This window comes from Buceros rhinoceros, unplaced genomic scaffold (genome assembly GCF_000710305.1).
Source record: "Buceros rhinoceros silvestris isolate BGI_N320 unplaced genomic scaffold, ASM71030v1 scaffold12231, whole genome shotgun sequence".
Lineage (NCBI taxonomy): Eukaryota > Metazoa > Chordata > Aves > Bucerotiformes > Bucerotidae > Buceros > Buceros rhinoceros.
Window position 1 is genome coordinate 53,790 of NW_010392578.1, and position 19,558 is coordinate 73,347.

Genomic DNA, 19,558 nt, shown 5'->3' on the forward strand with positions numbered 1-19,558 from the left:
TAATTTTCCAGTTCCTCCCCTTATAGTTCTGCTTCCCAAGGCCTTCTGTCATCTCTGTCACTGCCCAAGATTATTCCCTTACTGTCCATCCTGTCTGTTTATTTTAGTTGCCTTTTCCTTCCTTGCTGTTGGCCTTCACAGAGCAGCTCTTCCTCCTCTTTTCTTCCTGCCTTCATGGAGTCTCCTCCTCTGGAGAGATTCCAAACTCGCCTGGACACAAACCTGTGCAAGCTGCTCTGAGTGAACCTCCTCTAGCAGGGGGGTTGGTCTGGATGATCTCCAGAGGTCCCTTCCAACCCCCACCGTTCTGTGGTTCTGCTCAGCTCCCTCCATGTGCCTTTGCTCCCTGTCCTGTGCCCAATTGTTGAAGCTCCCTCTCTTGCACTTGGTCTTCACACGGCTGGAGCTCTGCTCCTCACCCTGCTCCCACGCAGGCCCTCTCCACTTGCCTCAAGGCTGTGGACCAAATTCCTGCTCCAGTGAGAGCTCTGCCATTGATCAGAGCGAGCCCAGGATTTGGCTGTGTAAATCTGACCTAACATGAGTTTGCACTCGTATTTCAGGCACTCACGGAGCCTCCTCACCCTCCGTCACCTACCTAGCCTGGAACAGTGCTCTGTACATCCAAAAAGTACTATGTTCCAATCACTCCCTCAGTTCCAGAATAACCCCTTTAAAAAAGGGGGAAGACAGACTGCTTTAAAAATTATTTTAAAAAATTTTGGGTGTTTCAGGGAAAACAGCACAACAATTAATTTTAGTACACTCTAAGCGGGCTCCCATTAAAAACAGTTCAGAATGGGGTTATTCTTTCAAGTGTTCCAAGCAGACAGTAGTTTCCTGACAATAAATCCATGAAATACCAAATAATGGAATATTTTAGTAATCATATCTGGAAGGCAACAAATTTTGCCAGAAGGTTTCAAATCTGTTTTTAGGCTTCCCTCCCATTTGCCCAGCTCACATATCTCACCTAATAATTTATTTCACCTCAACTCAGATATTGCTTTTGCAAGCAGAGTCAATTGTAGGAATTTCCTAGATCCCTTTCACATTCTTTCTACAAAAAATAATTCAAGCATGATGAGAAAATGCTGGGCACTGAGTGCATAACAGGAGACAGAACAGTAGCACCAAGTGAAGATGACTGTGACTATAGCCAAATAAATAAACCCAATCAAAAAATAAAACAGACTTTCAACTTCGCTTGTTCCCCAGCAGTTTTCCTGTACCCTAACTCCTGTAAACAATACATACCCAACTTCAGAAAATTTACCTGCTGCAGTGCAATTCCAAGAGCCATATCCATAATTTTTCATGCCCAAGTGCTAAATAGCTCATTAAACTTTATCATCCACACACTCTTATGTAGCTACATTAGATATGAGGGGAAAACAATATAGTCTTGTACTACAAACACAAATTTACCAGCAAAACAAAGTCAGCCATGGAAAGGCGACAGCTGTCAGGGTACTGTACGCCTGTCCCAACCCCTGCCTCAAGTGCCAGCTGTTACAGATCAATATCCATTTGTGAGGCCCATCCTCCTCATCCACCTAAGAGCAACCCATTGTTGGAGCTGACTTCTACAACAGCCCCAGTCCCACTCATCCAGCTGTCTTTTTTTTAATTTATTTTAAATAATGCAACTCAGGAATTTGTCCCTTTACTCTATTGTTGAGGCAGAAAATCAAGAAATCCATTATTACACATTTCCAGGCTGATCCAGCAAACATTAAGCCAGAGTTCATTTTCATGAGCGAGCTCATTGGCTGGATATGAGAAAAGTAACTCCGAGCTAAATGTATACAGGAGTAGACACTCGATAGCCAAAATGATCTTAGCTGGCCCCAAGTAAGAGGAGGCTACAGATGAGTAAGTAAAATTGGGTACACTCCAAAACCAAAAATTTTTGTAAGTGAGCCCCAGTGATGTTTTGTTTCTCTGGCCATTTAATGCATTTGGCAAGCTCCACACAGCTTAAATATTTTTCCAATGAGGTATTTGGATCTTAAAATAAAAATAGAAAAAAAGTCTAGCATTTTTTTATTACTTCACTTGAGTGTATCACTTACTCTAACATCATCACTTCTGGTATTAGCAGAGTTATATTCTATAGCTAGGTTCCTGCACTCTGCTGAAACATAGAATGATAAAATTGAGTTGACGACGTTAAGTTTCACATTCAGAGTAATGCATGCAGTGGCCTGGAGCTGCACAGAGTCCCACGAGCTATTTCAGAAGTAATTTACAGTTGAGCTTTAGAGAAAATAAATTTTTGCCTTCTTTACTGCTCACTTGTGCATGCAAACAGCTTCAGAGGAGGTTTACTGGAGTCTTCTTACAGTGAATGTTAAAATATTTGCTCTCAACAGTATTTTCAGAAGGAAAAACTTTGGAATAATGGGCCTCTGGAAAAGACCTCCTCCAGACCATGACTTCAGTATAGAGGGTGATACTGTGATGCAGCTTTCAGCCAACATACTCTCTGCTTTTCCCGTGCAGGGATGACCGACCAAGAGCTCACGTTTCCAGTACCACATGTGCAACCACAATCCACATCTTCTACAGACTGCTGGATCTGGGGGTTGCACTAGATGACTTCTGAAGTTCCTTTCAGACGCAAAACATTCTACTATTCTACGATTACTCAGTTGTAAGTGATGTCAAGGCTAGGTACTTGAAATGCATCAAAAAAATCCCCTCCCCTCTCGAAGAGAGAACGAGGTCACCTTTAGGCATCGTGAAAAAGCAGAAAAGGGTAGGTACACCTCAGGGACGTACGGGGAGAAGAAAAGCAGTTGCTTCCCAATGTGTGTGCTTCTGCACTCATTTGCAAAAGACACAGATTTTGTAACCTCTCTGCTTTGTAACATCTTTTTGTCCCCAAATAATCATGCTCAGTGTACATACATATTACTGCCTCTCCAAAGCCTAGTTTTGTTACGGCAGTACTTCTCTGAACTCCTATGGCAGCAACAAAACCAAAAGGTTGCATACGCCAACACACATCTCATCAAGGAAAGCGCTCCCAAGAGCGAACAACCACCCAGGGTCTGCAGCACCATGAACCCTGCAACCAGCGTAGAGGTGAACTTCAGGTTTCCACTGCCAGAGCAATGAGATTTAAACACAATCACACCAGAGGAGCCTGAAAGAAAACTCTAGGCAAAGCAAGCAGAGCTCTGATATAATGAACTAGATAAAAGCAGCAGCACGAGCAGCACGTAAAGCTCCTGGATGACCTCTGTGTGGCTTCTCTCACACAGCCTATACAGAATTGCCATAAACATAACCAAACCCGATCTTTTTTCCTTCCTTCAACAGCCTTGCTAACTGATGGGGAGAATGCAGGGCAGTAGCTAACTGCAGGGCAGGCATAACTTTCAAAGGGTTGATTTTTCAAGCAGGTAGAACTGTGTCTGTCTTCAGGCCTTAACAGCACTTGCCTGATGTGAAAGACAACACTAAACTCAATAGCCAACGAACCAGCAACATGCACTGTGCCTTCTCTCTCTTCTACAAGGTAGCAGGAAAAGATCAAATGTTATTCTCTCAAGGTCATTTTAACCACATTTCCTGCGGATTTTCCACCTCACCACTGAGTTGCAAAAACCAGACTTCGAAACAGCATCAGAAGTTAGTGCCAGATGTTTAAGTGACTGCACCAGGAGGCCAGAGATGACAGGTTTGAGCTGAGTGTCAGGGTGCGACATTGATGCTCTACAATTTTTCAGGACTGAATCCTAGGACTTTATGCCTCTGACCAGTGGTCAGCAAAGCAAAATTCAGCAGAGAAAGGGGACATGGACATCTTCGTGATGGGCATTGTTGATTCTGAAGGTGTGAGAAACATTACCAAACTGCTCTGCCACTACATGCTGCCTCTTAGAGAATTGAAGAAAACATATCCTTGCACAGTGGTACTTGCATACACCTCCTCCCCAGATCAGGTTCGATAGGAAAGGCAACTGGTGATGAGGTCAAGGACGCTTTCTGCCATTTCTGTCTCCAGCACAGAAAAGAATGAAGGATATTTTTCTGAGAACAATTTTCTAAGAAACATTCCAGACACAGCAAGAGGGTCAATAGACACACTGTCTTCTGGGTTTACACAGACAAAAAACGCTCCTCGAGGCTGTTATAGTGGGAGTGATACGAATAACTGAAAAGGGCAGAGAAAAGCTTTGGCTGCTGTTCAGCTTATCCACTCTAAATGGAACAGTTCAACTTCTCAGCAGTCGCTCTTGTCCAGAATGGCAGAGTTTCCAGTCAAAACTTTGGTGTAGTTTTCTTTCTTCTTTCTTTTCTCCCATTCCACCACCCCCCCACCCTGGCCCTGCTCTGTCTTTCTAAGCCCAGACAGCATGCAAGGTGCATCACTGCCAGGCCACTGCCTGCCAGAACAGATCTGTCTTTGGTAAATCTAAGATCAGGCTAAAATGCAAACAAAAGAATCACCCCTTCCCCCCCTCGACTACCCAACTCCTTCAAAATAACTTAATGATAAAGGCAGACTCAGAAACACTTCACCAATTTCAGGAATGCTTTCAATTGCTCACAGATTTCTCAGCTGCAGGCTCTTGTCCTCCCTCCACAGCAGCTCTCTGTTACAAGCAGGCACCATCACCAACAGCAGCGGGACTCCTCTGGGTAGCGGCAACACTGGCAGCGTTTGCAGAATCATTAATAACAGTGGGAATTCTGCCATAGACTTCAAGCCAGGGCCAGGATTTCAGGCTTGGATTTGCATAGCCTCCAAATCAAGCACCATTGTTTATTATTTACAATAGCCAGTTCGGTTTCTCTGAACAGGCAACCAGAAAAAGGTTTTGAAATTTGCCTTCCCGCAAGCAGGAAGGTAGAATGGAGGGTGTGAACTATCAAACAGGGAAAAAACAAAGAAAAATTCTTACTTTGAACATTAGAAGAGATGGGAAAAAAAAAAAATCTGAGTATATGTGGAGCCCTCAAATGCTTTGGCTGAATATAAAGTAAAACTGAGCAAACCGCTGACAGGGGATGGAAAATCTTCATCACCGATCTCAGGAACTGTTATCTAGTGCAGCCGCATTCCACGTCACTCTGCCAGACTGTAGAAGCAGTCACTAATAAAGAGCTATACCACAGCAACAAAGCACCACTGAAGCTCTAACGAGAAAGATTGAGCAGATTAATGGAGCTGGGACAGTAAGCACATGGTACAAGACCCTCACACAACTCTTGAACTGCTCTGGCCACATCTGCACTGCTGAAAAAATGAAACATTCAGAAAATGCCATATTGCAATGAGGGACTCACTTAACCGTGTCAGTCCCGTACGCGGATGGCCAGTCAGTCCCGCAGCATGACTAAAGGCAAGGCTGTTCACTCATTCCTGGAGTCCGACAGCTAGATGTTACTTCCAGTTTTACTTCAGTGAACAAGCCCAAGACTTCGGTTGCCCGGCTTTAGACCTCCATTCCGCTGCAGGCTGTCTCGCTCAAGTCTTGAGTGCTGCGTTTTCCACATATGAAACGTGTGTATCGCTATTTCTTTTTTATTCCATCCAATCAATGGCCTAGGTTTAGTCTGCACAGCATTCAGAGCACTCTAAATGTTGTGTAAGAGAAGGACCATTACATAAGAATTAAGAACAGCAGCACGTGCCACCACATCACGCGCCAGAGAAGCGCCTCCTGGCACACTGCTGCTCCAAGGCCCCACTGCAATAACTGTGCCTTGAATCTGAAAGTTTGTCTTCTTGCGCTGCCGTCTCTCCCTGTGAATACTAAACACCCAAAACTCGCCGGGTGACCAAACTGCAAATCCCTGCAGCTTGCCACGCAGCTCGGAGAACCGCAGTTCCTCGAGGATACCTAGCAAGATTACTAGGAAAGAAGGAGATCTTCATGGCGGGTGTAGGGCCATGCTGACTTGAGGGAGGAGTAACAAGACGAGATGTATTTGGAGCAATGGCCAAAAATGTAGATCATTTTTGGAGAGCTGTTCAGTTGAACTAACATAAGCAACTGAATTCTGCAGTGTATAAATGTAAGTATCAGATATAAATAATGGAAATTATTTCAGGGCTGCATAATAGATTACTTAGCTCATACTTTGAATACTGGGCACTGTTCTAGTCATCTCTCCCCAAAAAAGAATTTACAAACACAGCCAATGTAGAACAGATAGTCAGAATAGTCAGGGTTGCAGAAAGTATGAACTTGAGAGCCTTAAAACTCGACTTCGGGTACAATTCACTCATTTATAGTGAGCAACTAACAAAAAATGAAGTAAATTGAGGTCTCTGCTTTCTTTTCCCTTAGTTCTTAAACAGCCAAAGACATCTGTTGTACTCTTTTGACAGAATGACTATAAACAAGCTTTCCCAATGTAAAGCATAAACTAACTGCTTTGCAATAGCTAAGAATGTTGGTTATATTACACTCAGGATTCCAACTGCACTTGATCCTTAATTCAGAAGCTCTTAAGCCTCCCCTTCACATCCCCATTCTCCCCCCAGTTTTATTGTATAGTTATGAAACTTGTCGAATGGCTCTGCAGAGCTTTACTGCAGAGCTGTTCTGCTAAGAGGAAACCTAAGTTCAAGTGGATTTCCTTACCTCACACTAAAACCGACTGCTGCTGCTGCTGGCTGATCTCTGAACACCAAACATAGCATGTGCATGGGATGCGCCCAGATATTTAAGTTTTGCAGCCTCTCCTGCTGCAATCAGTCACTCCTTATTGACTAGAAATCAAAACCGCTCAACCAGTAGTGATTCCAAAAGGGAAACAGCTGCTCTACGCAGTGTCACAGACAACAGGTTGTAAACACGACTTACTCTTCCAGAAATGCAAATGACTGTCCTGAGGGACTCCCTATCCTCACACACTGCGTTAGGAAGGAAGCAGTTCAGGAAGGAGACGGGGGGTCTGCATCATCCACAGAATTAACGTTAGCATGAATCTAATGGCCATAAATCACATTACCAAGAAAAGTCTGTGCTGGAATCGAGGGGAAATTTGATCCACCTCACAAGCAAAGACACAGGAGGGTTTAGCCAGCTCCATCTGCGGAGCAGAAGAAAAGCAGCTGCCTAATCGAAGTACGTAAAACTAGCACCACACAGAGAACATGGACAATACCAGGCAATATCTAACTCTCAAATAAGAAATGCATAGCCCAGGCACCCCTGCACCATGTTCAGGACTGAGCACCTTGTCTGCCTGTTTCATGAGACGCTGCTGCTGAGTCCGCAGCAGAGTGCAGGAAAAGCAAAGCCTCCGGAACTAGTCACTGCAGTTGTGTCATGCACCATCTTAACCACACAAACGCTGTCAGGCTTGTCGAACCCTCCCTCTGCATGGCCTGTGTTGTCCAGAATGCTGAGAAGTTCCTTGTGCCAGCAGGTGCCTTGAGGTGGGCAGGAGAGGGAGGGGATACAATGAGCCCCACAGTCACAGGGCAGGTGACTCAGCATCTCCTGAAAAACTAGTGCATTATATAGTTCTGGGCTGCAGAAGGCAAGCACCCACCACCCCAGGTTATGGGGCAGAGTTTATTGCTGACAGTCCGAATTGACTAAAACCAAAGCAACACACAATGCCACAGAGCACTGAGCTGGAGATGCCCCTCTGGTTTGTCTGCAGGGTTCCAGGGGTGCACACCGCATCTGCCTCCGCTGTGACCCAGCTGCTGTTCCAACATACCATGCTGTAAACAGTGCATGCAGGACAGTGCTGAAACACAGATCAGGGATTTCTCCAGAGCCCAAGTGCACCATCGTTGTAAGGATGTGTAAATTCTTAATAAAGAGATTTGCTCCCACAGCCCAGCAGCCTGCAAAAGCAGTTCACCACCAGACAGCAGAACAGGACCAGCTTAGTCCAAGACCCTCTCTCAGCAGCAGTACTTCTACATCTATGCCCACTAACACCGCACCAGTGGTTCAGCTCATGACTTCCCGAGGCAATATAAGTGGACATGTCTTCTCTGGGTAAGGAGGGACATACAGACTCTACATTGCACTGAAATTCATGGACAGCACCTGGGGAACACGGCATAAGAAAAGAGAAAATGAAACTTCAAGTGTGAAACATCAGTATCTGTCTGCAGTTCTATTTACAGACTAGAAAATCCATGTCATGGTGATACTGTAGTATGAGGTTTTATGCCTTTATGTAAATCTTGAAGTATTCTGCAACTACAAAAATCTTGGATACAGCAGACAAAACCCGATCTGAAAGTCGCAAAGCACTGGAGAAAGCTCCTAGACATTTTAATAAACTTGAGATTACTTCTATTTCCCTCAGTTAGTCCACTTCAAAGCCAAACCAACAGAACAAAAAAAGGCCAGTACATCTAAAACTCATAAGTATCTCAGAGTTAGCACAAGAATAGAACCATCAATTTTCAAATGTCTTTTGGTTTTAGATATGATATGGGAGTGGGCAGAGAAGAAATGGAATTAAAATCCTGTAATAATACTAATTCTGGATATAAGTTGGGATAATTTTGGAGTAATTTTGATTTCAAACTGACAGCTGACTCGCTGGTGCAGCTGAAGCAGCTGTAAGTACGTAAGAAAGCAAATTCAGTATGAAAACTCCCCAGCCCATCAGAAAAGAAGTCTGAATGCAACTAAAATCTTCATACAAGCTCATCCTTTCTGGGTATGGATTGAGGACGGGTCAGTCAAAAACCCACAGCAAAACAAAATACCCATCCCATGTTTTTAGCAGTATCAGAAGCTTCTACCAAGAGTTATGGTCAAATTTGCACTTTAAGTCTTTCTAAATCTGTGACTACTAAAATACTTTCTAAATCCACAACACATTTACATTAATCTCAAAACCACTCAAGGCAGAACCCTCCTAACGTAACAGGAACCAAAATCGAAACAAGATGATAAGCCCTGACTTCAGGACAGCAGTTCTGGGAACTCATGCACAGCTCATCTTCTACCGCTCGAAGCTGAAGTTGTTTTCTGGCACCACTGAGGATACCAACACACAAGCGTGCTTCTCCTCAGCAAAGGGACAGATCCGGCCTGACACTGAGTACCTCAAACCGCTGTGCTCCCCCTCAACTGCTGTGCAAATCAAGAGGTAAAGCATTCACCCCTTCCTGTGGTTGGCCTCAGCCGCTTCCTCTTTAAAACCAGATTCTAAAAAACTACATTGAAAATAAACCTTTAGAAAAGCCAGCTAGTTTTTTTAAATTTTATTTTATTGCAAGAAGTCTGCAAAGGCACCACTGGGTACGACATTATCCCATAAAGATGTCGGCTTTTCAGTGATTGCAGCTCTGAGGAGAAGGAACAAACAATAGAGCACTTCCTTATATGTACACAGGCTCTGCGCTGGTGACAGAGACCATTTCCCCAAATGGGCAAAACACTGAAGCAGCTCCACTGTGGTTTTAGAAAGAGAACTGCTTTAAAGTACACATCCCACCACCATCCAAATGAAATGAAAGCACACAGGGATACCTATGAGGCCTCCCGGTAACAGCATCAGCACGTTGCACCATTTACTTCATTTGTAAGTATATTTTCAAGCACAATTTTCTGCAGCTCAGTAAGCTTCCAGCCCTGGCTTTGTTAAACTGAACTGACAAAACCCTCTGTGCCAAACTGCACTTTGCGTTGACACTGAAACATCTCTCTGCAGATGCTGGCTGCTGGTAATTTAGCTGCTCAGTGCAAACGCAAGAAGGGAGCTCAGGGGCCCTAATCCACTCTCCTCTGATTCCTGTGTAAAGAGTGTCGCTGTTGCAGAGACTGAACCAGCCTCTTGCTCCATGCTTCTACCACCAAAAAAGGAGATGGGGAAACAAAGCTAAACAACCTGCTCTCTTCAAGATCCACTGCCAGACTGGCTGGCTGCAAAGGTGACCGAGCCCATAGTGGCCACTAAATGAGGACAGACGTTGTGTGCCCTCTGCACATTGAACCTGAGCTGATCCTACAGCAGGAGCTTGGACCTGGGTGTGAGACACCCATGCTGCACAACCAGCCCTGCCTCTAAGCACACACCTGAGGCCCACTGCAACAGAGTCCTGGAGAAATAAGGAGGAAAGTACCTCTTCCTTTGCTTCTCTGACACTATTCTGGTTACTTAATCCTAGTAAACTGTAACACCAAGAACTGTCCCTTAGGCAAGACCAGGTTAAGTGCTGGTAGCTAGCAGCTCTGTCACGGAATTTCCTGCTGCAGTTGTCAAAGGCTACAATGGCTGGAAAGTTGCAAGGTACGAGCACTTCAGAGCCTCGCGCAGCCTAGCGTTAGGTGCATGAGGGAACTGCAGCTCTATGTTCGTTTGATTGCCTGTGTCATTGCGATCACTGCAGAATTTCAATTCCACTACTCTATAATGCCTGACGCAAAAAATAGCTCTAGTATCTGCTCGTATTTGCAAGTACAAGCTAAAGTAGCCAAGGTGTCAATCTGAAGCTGAAGAAATGAGAGCAACTGATCCCACTGCTTGAAGAACACCTTGTTCAGCCAAAGTGAATAGCACTGGCTCCAACACTGCCAAACTGTCTGCTTCCCTGGCCAGACAGATCTTTGGGAGCAGGAGTGCAGCAGCAGCCAAGCCATAAGGGGCAAGAGAAATCAGAATGGCTGCAATAAAAGTCATCCTGCTTCTTCATTTGAAGCTGAGCGGTTTCTGCATCTCCCGGCAGCGAGTCGCCAGCACTGCCCCAGCAGCAGCGCGTGGTTAAACAATGTCCTATTCTGCACTGGGCAGTTATGCAAGAGTGGTCCCAGTCACACGGGCAGAGGGGAGCAAAGAAAGGGCATTATTCACAGCCTGACATGGATGAACCCAGTTTAACACACGCACTCGGAAAACACTGTTCTCTCTGTTCAGCAATATTATTTCACATTCCACTCGTTTTGATAACCTCTTCCTTCTTCATCTACCCCGCTGACTGATGGGAACGGCGACTAATGCCTTCTCCTGAGATTAGTCAACGCATGTAACTGCAACAGATTTTTTTTTTCTTTTAAGATAACCACTGAGACCCATTTTGCAATAAATAATTTACAAACACATACAATAAAAAGCCAGAGAAATTCAGAAGGGAAGTTGCTCTGCTTCCCTTTACAGCGAAAGAGCACCAAGGCAGGGATTGCTTCCCAGAATTTATCTACATTGTCGGATTGGTATGCCACCAACACACAGCCTAGGCCAGCCTTAGAAAGGGATGTAGGACTACGGAGTTTCAGCCCCTCTATTTCAAATAGTCACATCTCTGTATCCCTTTGACACGGCCTCAGCTTTGGAAAAAATCTAGGGCAAGTCCTAATTTTATTTATGAAAAAAACGTAATCTAAACCCACTTTATACAGATAAAGCAGAGATGATCCTCCTCTGTCAGAAAAGCCTGCATGTGACTTTACATCTTCAACAATCCCATACACGCATGCATCTGTAACGTGTCCTGGCACATCCAGAAGGCAATAAAAGATCAGCTCTGCATGGTGAATTTACAACTAATAGCCAAGCAAATGACAAGACCACAGAGGTATTTTTATCTTTGATATGCAATAACACTTGGGGAAAATTTTCTGAGCTTCTTCACTTACTGTCCTCATTTCCAAGAGCATCCTTGATGCTATCTGCTGCACAACCTCCATGATGCTCAGCATACTAGAAACATACTGACATGCCACAGATGTAGAGAAAAAGGTGTGTGTGACAGCTTCCCAGGATGGAATTACTAAGAACAGAATGAAGCAAACGCTACAGTTTACAAGGGCTATCTTGGACTAGAAAAGATTCCTTACCTACAATTCAGTTTCCTTTCCTGTCTCTGTAACAAGATATTGTGTATGTTTTAAGCTTCAGCTCTTTTTTTTCCCCATGGTTTTTTTTTTTTTTCCTAAAGACCAAACCATTTCAAATGTTCTGGCTATTTTCTGTCTATATGAGTCAAACTTAGGGAAGAAAATAACCTGTCTTCACACATTGTAATATGGCGTTTCTATTCTACATTACTGCATTTTCCAAGCAGATGTTTAACATCAAAAAAAAAGAAGCAATTTAAACACATTTTCTCCCTCTCCATTACTTCCTTAAGTTACAGGTACATCACTGGGTTTGAACATTTAAACTTTAAGCATCCTTCTGCACATCCAATTTTGAATCAAACTGAAGAGAGAAATTATTTCAAGACAGATATGCTGAAATAGAAACATATGTTTAAAATTAGCCATCCGTTCAAAGGCTTCACTGAATGGGGAACAACGTATAAAAGCCACAATGACTCTGCGACCAAACAACTGAGAAATAAAACCAAAGAGCTACGCGTCATCTGTGACAAGCATGGACTGAGGATTCTGCATAACATGAAGCTGCCCTACTGTCAACCTAGGACCAGAACAACATCCTAGTAATACTTCATTGCAACCAGGGGCACCACAACAGCTTCAAAGTGTTGCGCAAAAGGCAGGAAGTTTAGTTGTACCTGGATCATAGAGAGACCAACAATGTGTGGTAACTGCAAACACCCCCAGGGAGCCTTCACAAGGTGGAATGTCACAGAATCTGGATGTTAAAACTGGTTTTGCATAAGCTCATTCAGAGCCATGTCAGCTCTGTTAAACTCAGGTATCACCTTACTGAAGAAAACTGACTCTATCTGCTCTGAGTTTTTATGCAAATACAGGATTCTGCAGAGACCTCCCTTTCTTTAATTAACCTACAGACTGACTAGAGTGAGGCATTAGGCCTCAGAGGGTTTATCCTACCAGCAGGAGGGAGGAACTAAACCTATCACATCCTTGTTTACAGTCTCTCCAGCCCCTGACTCACCTTTTCAACATCTGCCTTTGTAACATTGATATCAGCATCCATCTTCTCAAAATACTGCTGTGCTCGATCAGCTTCTTTGCAGTCACGTTCAAACCGCCTTTTACTCTGAAAAGGAAAACCAGAAACCTTCATTATGGGAAAGAGACGATACGGAAATCTCCCTAAAAGGAATACATGCCCCCAAAGTGACCTGCTCTAACAGCTGACAGATTTTTGACACTCACTTGTTGACATTGCAATACATTGCCATGTTAAAGAACTTCAAAAAACAAAGTTAAGAGAAACCCAGTTTTTGTTCCATCTTCGGGCTGCTTGACTGTACGAACATCTCTAGTCCTTCATTACTTTTCCCTATTTGCAACTCTTGTGCTCTTGCAGATCAAATTGCTCCCTTCCAACACTTAACTGTCATTTTTATAACATACAACAAGGGAGTTACCAGGACTCGTACATTTGCAAGTAGGACTTCTGCTTACTGATAGTGAGCAGATTGTACTGATTTCTTTGTCCTTTTCTCTACTTACAGTCTCACTTTTCCTCACATGAACGACAGTTCCAGTGTACTTTCAAGAAACAGCACCTTCCTCAGGAGATGGTCCCACTCAATTTATTCACGCAGGATGAAGCTATTCAGCTTACAGTGGATTATGTGAACAGCACCCTTAGGGACTCTGTGTTTCCAGCTACGTCTAAGCACACTTTTCAAGTCACATCAAATGAAATGCTACTCATGACAGACACAGATCCCACAGAAAGCCAAATGCAGTATTAAAACAGTCTTTTTTGTGTCTACCAGTGTATTTAAGACAGCAGAGTTTTAAAAATCTCATTTCTACAGCTTTTAGCCATACACCCCTCTTTCTTCCAAATACAACGTTTGGAACCACCTCTACGAAAAGAGTGTAAAAATGACTTAAATGTCACATTGAGGAAGTTTCCACTTACTGCTTCAAGTTGTTTCCAGCAAGTTTCAATATGTTGTTGTGCCTTTCTGCCATCATGGAAGTGCTGTTTAGAAGAAGAAAAGAGAAAAAGAAAACATTTTGAACAACAAAAGAACAAACAGTCAATTATGCTCAAGGAGTTCCAGAAAAACACCCAGAAATTATTCTGACAGCTGCTTTCTGCAAGGCTGGTAAATTGAGCAGGTGGGTGATGACTATCTCATGTCTCAGCAGGCTGCAGATGTATATTTGCATCAATTATAGTGGTTAGTTAGACTAAGGCTAATTAATCCCTTTAGCAATTCTACCTTGTATTGTTCACTGTATCTCATAATTATTGGTTTCCCACACCACAAAATCTGAAGCACTTTTCTCTGACAAGTATTTCTTTAGTTACTGACTGAACACTAGCTCTAAATTAAAATTTCTCTCTACATGGAATTTACCAAGATGTCCTTGATTGGCACATTCTAACAACTGATGTTTGTCCCGATTCTCATTCAGACTCAACATAAAACCCTCTTCTTCCCAGTTCCTGGCTGGGTGTGCGAGGCCAGCTGTTCACTTCGAGAGCCACTCAATTCTTTGGAAACCCTCCTCTTGCACGCACTGGGGTGTGCTTGCTTGTGTGCACGCACCAAGTTGTTACAGACATTGGAAATACGTCCGCTACATACTAAATGACAAGGAACTTCTCCTGACATGCCTTTTAGAGCAAGACTTAATTGCAGTTCGTTTAAATAACCATTCTTAGCCCTTACACAATGCTCTTCATCAAATAATTCAATATGCTCCCTCTGTCTTCTATATGCTTCATTTTCCTCAGGATAAGCAACTTGCCCCAGACGATTGTGTAAGTCAACGACCCAGCTCTAAACAGGAATATTAACGCAGCCCCCAACTGACAGAAGGTCATCCCCCTTACAGACCACTCTGTAAACCAAATAAAACAGCAAACTACAAACAGGAAAAGATGCACCTTTCCGCTGCATTATGATGTTTTACTGAAATACAGGTAAAGTTTTGTGCAGTAAACTTGAAAAACAACAGTCTGATATCACCAGATAATCCCACCACAACTCACTAGAATTTATGCAGTCTCAGGCCTGTGCACAATCAGACATTAGATGTATGCAATGTTATCAACAGGCTGTTAAGGTAGAAAAGCTTCAGCTTCGGAACAGGGGCCTGCCATGGACTGCCACAGTCAGAAAAATGTGCCTGCAACACTTTATGATTGGAAGTACTTGGTTTCCTGCTTCTTCCACTAAAGCAGCTGGTATTTTCCTCTGTCAGAGGCAGGCTTCTGGAGCAAATATGCTACAGACATTCCCTAGCTGCCTCTCTGGCTCCACCAGAGACACTAGTAAAAAGCTCCCAAACTGCAGTTCTCAGTCACATCACATCCAACAGACTTGTATTGCCTTAAAAATCACAGCTTCCCTCAGTTTGCCTGCGAGAACCAAAGAATACAAACACTATGCCAAGTGCTCTGGCTACCGTTACCTGAAACGCCAGCTCTTCGGAGGGATGCTCCCCTACAGCTGTACGCAGAAGCACTCTATACCTTTAACTTTTGAATGTTTCTCACTGCACAAAAATTCAAAGCAGGCACAATGTCAGCCCTGCTTTTGATCGTGGGCACGTGTTGAGCTCAGCTCTGGCTCTGCTGCTGCTACCCAGGAGGGAGAGCGTGCAGCAGCCAGGCCATCGAAGGGAGCCCAGCCCACAGCCCGGCCCCTTCTGCCATGAACCCTGAGGGGCTTTGTTCAGTTCGGACCCTGTCTACCATGCCAGGCTTCTCCAAACACTCCGTCACCACGAGGACACTAAAAAACCCGAGACATAAGTGTAAAACTGCTGGGACAGCGGGGAAAGGCTCCACGTCGATGTTGGTTCCTTCTGTAGGTCCCATTTCCTTTCAGCTGTGCATGTGTCAGACACTGCACCTTCCTCGCCAGGGGCTTCGAAACACTCCTCACTGCAAGTTTGCTTTTGTAATTGAGTTTAGGGTAACAGTCCCAAGGAACAACTGTGGTTTAACACTACATTTTTCAACATTTTGCTAATGAGCACAGAAGTCACAAACATCTTTTACCCGTGAAGTTGTACGTAAAATTACTTGGCTGCTTTCATACTGCATCTCTCTGCCTCCAGCAGCCTCAGCAAGGCGTTCCCCCCCTTCTCCGGCTCCTACCTCACTGGAGTGTGGGAAGGGACTTGGTTTGGGAGCAGCTGGTCTGCCTGAAACCCAGTCAGTTCTGTAACTGACCCATAAACCTGAGGAAACACCATGACGGGGTATTTCAACAGAACACAGTTGAACAGGGGGGCTGAAGGGTGAACTTGGAATCAAAAGCCCATCAGTAACAGTGAGCTCCTGGGTAAGCCACCGCGTAGCTAATCAATAACACAATTTTAATTTTGGACAACCCATCTCTCCTATTTCCAAGTCTGCCTTCTCTATAAAATAAACTCTGCAAGCGGCTGCAGGTCCACACCAGAGAAGCAGCAGTAAGCCCACACTCCTTCTTGTTTAGATTCTACTACATTTTGTCTTGTCTTTTTTTTTTTGAGAAGCTCTGTTACAGCAATAGGGCGTGGAGATGTAAAACGGGCATCAGTGAGTGACAACCCGATGATTACAGCTGCATCACATTGATTTCAGTGCAATATTCCCCATTTTAGTTCAAACATTTCTAAATATATTTATAACCCCCAATTCTCCTGTTATCCCACATATACCCTTGTTACGAGAGATAAAGCTGCACATGATGCCAGAAGTAACGTGTTGAGAATGCTTCTGCTTTTGAAAATCTTTTGCCCTCACAGGATCACTTCTGTCTTCCAAAAATCCATTTTTATGTAAAGGAATTGAGACCTTTTAACTGTTTATGTTTCTCCACTGCCCCCATTTTAGGGTTAAGACAATCAAGACAGTCTGGTTAAGTGATGCGCTCCAATACAATCTGCTCTCAATACAGGAAGGCCCCAGTTTCGTCAAACCCTACACTATCTTCAGCTTCCTCAAACTCATTTCCTTTACGATCTTCTTAAACAAGAAATTTCTTTTAGCTTTTTCCCAAATAAAATATAGCAAAAATAGCTTTTCAGATCAACTCTTTCTTAATAAGGTTTCAAGAAACAATTTCTTATTTAAAGAAAAAAAATAACCAAATGAAATAATTAGTTATTCTATACCTGATGATTCAGCAAATGGGAACATGACAAATGATTTAGCAATTCATATGGAAAACTACCATTCTTAATTAGTCACACACTTTTCAGAAGCACAGAGCGATGAATCTACAGTAGCTGATACGAGGCAGAATATGAGCTTTTTTCCCCAAAATTACTGCACCCCAATGAGGCTATTTAAAAAACTCTGATTATGAGCAAGGTACCAAACTAATGAATCACACTTCAAGTGAGCTAGTAAGACATGTGCCACAGCGGTGCTGCCTGTTCTCATGCTGTGATTTCCTCCAGACACTGCAGCCACATCCACAGCATTCGAAGCACACATTAAAAACATCGTAAAGTTTTGGTTTTATTAGCATTCATTACTTGACCTCCCTAAATCACCTTTTAATCTACATTTTGGAGTTTTCGGCTAGCAATCACCATGCCAACTTTAAGATTTCCCTGAAAAATATTTTATCCACGCAACAGACCTACAGAACAGCTTAAAACATGGCAGCGTTACCCAAACTCAAACCAGGCATGGCCACGACTGTCCTTTCATGCTGTGCATGAAAGCACAATGCAGTCGGGATGTCGCAAGGGGCTCTGAACAATCCCTAACTGGCCATGTTTGGACTGGGTATCTCCATCCATTCTGCGCTCACAGGATAAGCCCCAATAATCCAGGTTTTAGCTGATCTCACAAGAGGTGTAAAACTTGAGACTGTCAGCACAGCATTAAGTTGCATATATGAAGACTGTGGATTAAAGCAACTGTTTTAGAAATGTTAATTGCATTCTAAAAACTCCCAGCTCAAGGAATACTCGGCTATAGTAAGGGATGAGGAGTTTTAAGAGCAGTGGAAAATCCACATAAAGACACACTGAATGCGCGAGTTTTCTCCGTGTTAAACCGAGTCCCCCCGCCCCGTGTGCTCTCCTCATTACCACGCTGACTGCGTCTGTAACAGCTGGGGAGGAGCCCTGGCCGCTGTGCAAAGACAAAACTCTCATTGACTTTTGTCAGGCTCCGATTTCATCCATGCCGATGAAAACACTGGGAGCAGCGAGCAAGCTACCTACAATACAAAGCCTGTCACTGCCAACAGCACCGCAATACGCAGCAGCGGGTGTTTTCGCAGAACTTCCTTGGTATTCAAGAGGGTTTACAGAGCCACAGCGCTCAGAGCAGGCAACAAAAGCTTGGTAGAAGATGCCTCTGATCTCCTTTCTGACCTTTTGAGGGGAGCAGTAGAAAATCAAGATGTAATTAAAAGCATCTTATACAGCCTTGGAATTTTATTGAGGAATTAATGGGCAGTTTTAAATTAAAGAATTGCCCAAAACACGTAGACTACCAGTACAACAGCAGGGCTGCTTACACTGCACCAAAACCTGACCATGGGAAAAATTTTAAGAAAGGCTGTTACAAGACAGCCTTGGTTCTCTTATGGAAGTAAACAGCAATTCATTACACTGTTGAAGTTAAGATTTCACATCTACAGTCTGTTTATATTCGGAATTGTCAGAAAAATAATCTTAGTTACCTTATATGGAGAGCATATGGGTTGTTTGACAACATCCTATTCAAGAATTTTCAGAAAAGAGATAGATGACAAGGCTGCTTCATTCCCTTTTCTGTTTTCAAACTAGATAATACAACACGCTGAAAAAAGCTACGTTTGACTGCTGTAAGTGGCACTCTCAGCTCACACTGGTAGTCAATATAATAATACAGCATGCAATGCTTCCTCCTCCAGTTCAAACTCTATCTCCATTTTTGTTACGAGTGATTCCTAAAATAACGGCCACTGATTAAAGCGCACCAGAGATGGAAATTAGGGAACATTATTCTTTCCTCATTTTTCTCAGCTCGATTTGCAAAAAGCCTTGTCAAATGTTTTCTTTTCCTGGCTGCAAAGACAGGAAACAGTCTCCTCAGAAGAAATCTTTGTTTCCAAGAATAGCAACATGCTCTTGAAGTCTTATCGCTCTCATTTGTAATAAAAGTAGCATAAGTTTGTCCTGTGAATGTTGACATGAAACACATGACTACCTTCACGCACATTCACCAGTGCTGCTGCTTAATGTTGTGGCGTAACCCTGTTCTCCTCTGCAAACTTCCACATGAAAATTATTCTTGGCATGTACCTAGCAACCAGGTCAAACCTGAAACGGGTCATACCAATATCTGGTCAAGGCCGATGCTAATTCGATTTGAATTGTCTCCTCCTGAACAGGTGCACTCCAAAGTTTCTCAGGCTTCAGGCAAAGACCAGATCTGCAGAAGACAACCAGAACTAACTGCTACTGCCTACTGGGAGATGTGACAACAGAATGATGGTGATTACCATAAATCCAGAAGACACTGGGGCAGTAACATTTATGGTACTTGCCACTTCACACTGCGTATGACAGATGAAGTCCTTATGCTGGGAATCTTAACTCAGAACCAAGTAACTTCTTAGGCACAGAGGCAACCATGCACTGTGCTCCTCCCTCAGCAGAGAAGCTCTGTGCCCCTACAGCAAGGCAGGACAGCTCCATGGGAGCAAAGCTACCGGGGTCCTGAAGAGCACTCTGCCACACCAGCCAGCTCTTTGAGCGGTTCTGCTGAACAATCT

General features: G+C 43.7%; 1 protein-coding gene across 1 annotated transcript in view; it reads right to left on the minus strand.

The window, feature by feature from the left end:
- Nucleotides 1-19,558, minus strand: part of FNBP1 (formin binding protein 1) — a gene marked incomplete at its 5' end in the record, with an annotated part of 72,083 nt that overhangs the window by 31,133 nt on the left and 21,392 nt on the right. Inside the window, 2 exons of the mRNA XM_010144546.1 lie at nt 12,808-12,912; nt 13,753-13,815. Coding sequence (XP_010142848.1) covers nt 12,808-12,912; nt 13,753-13,815 — 168 coding nt within the window. The remainder of the gene's footprint in view (nt 1-12,807; nt 12,913-13,752; nt 13,816-19,558) is intronic.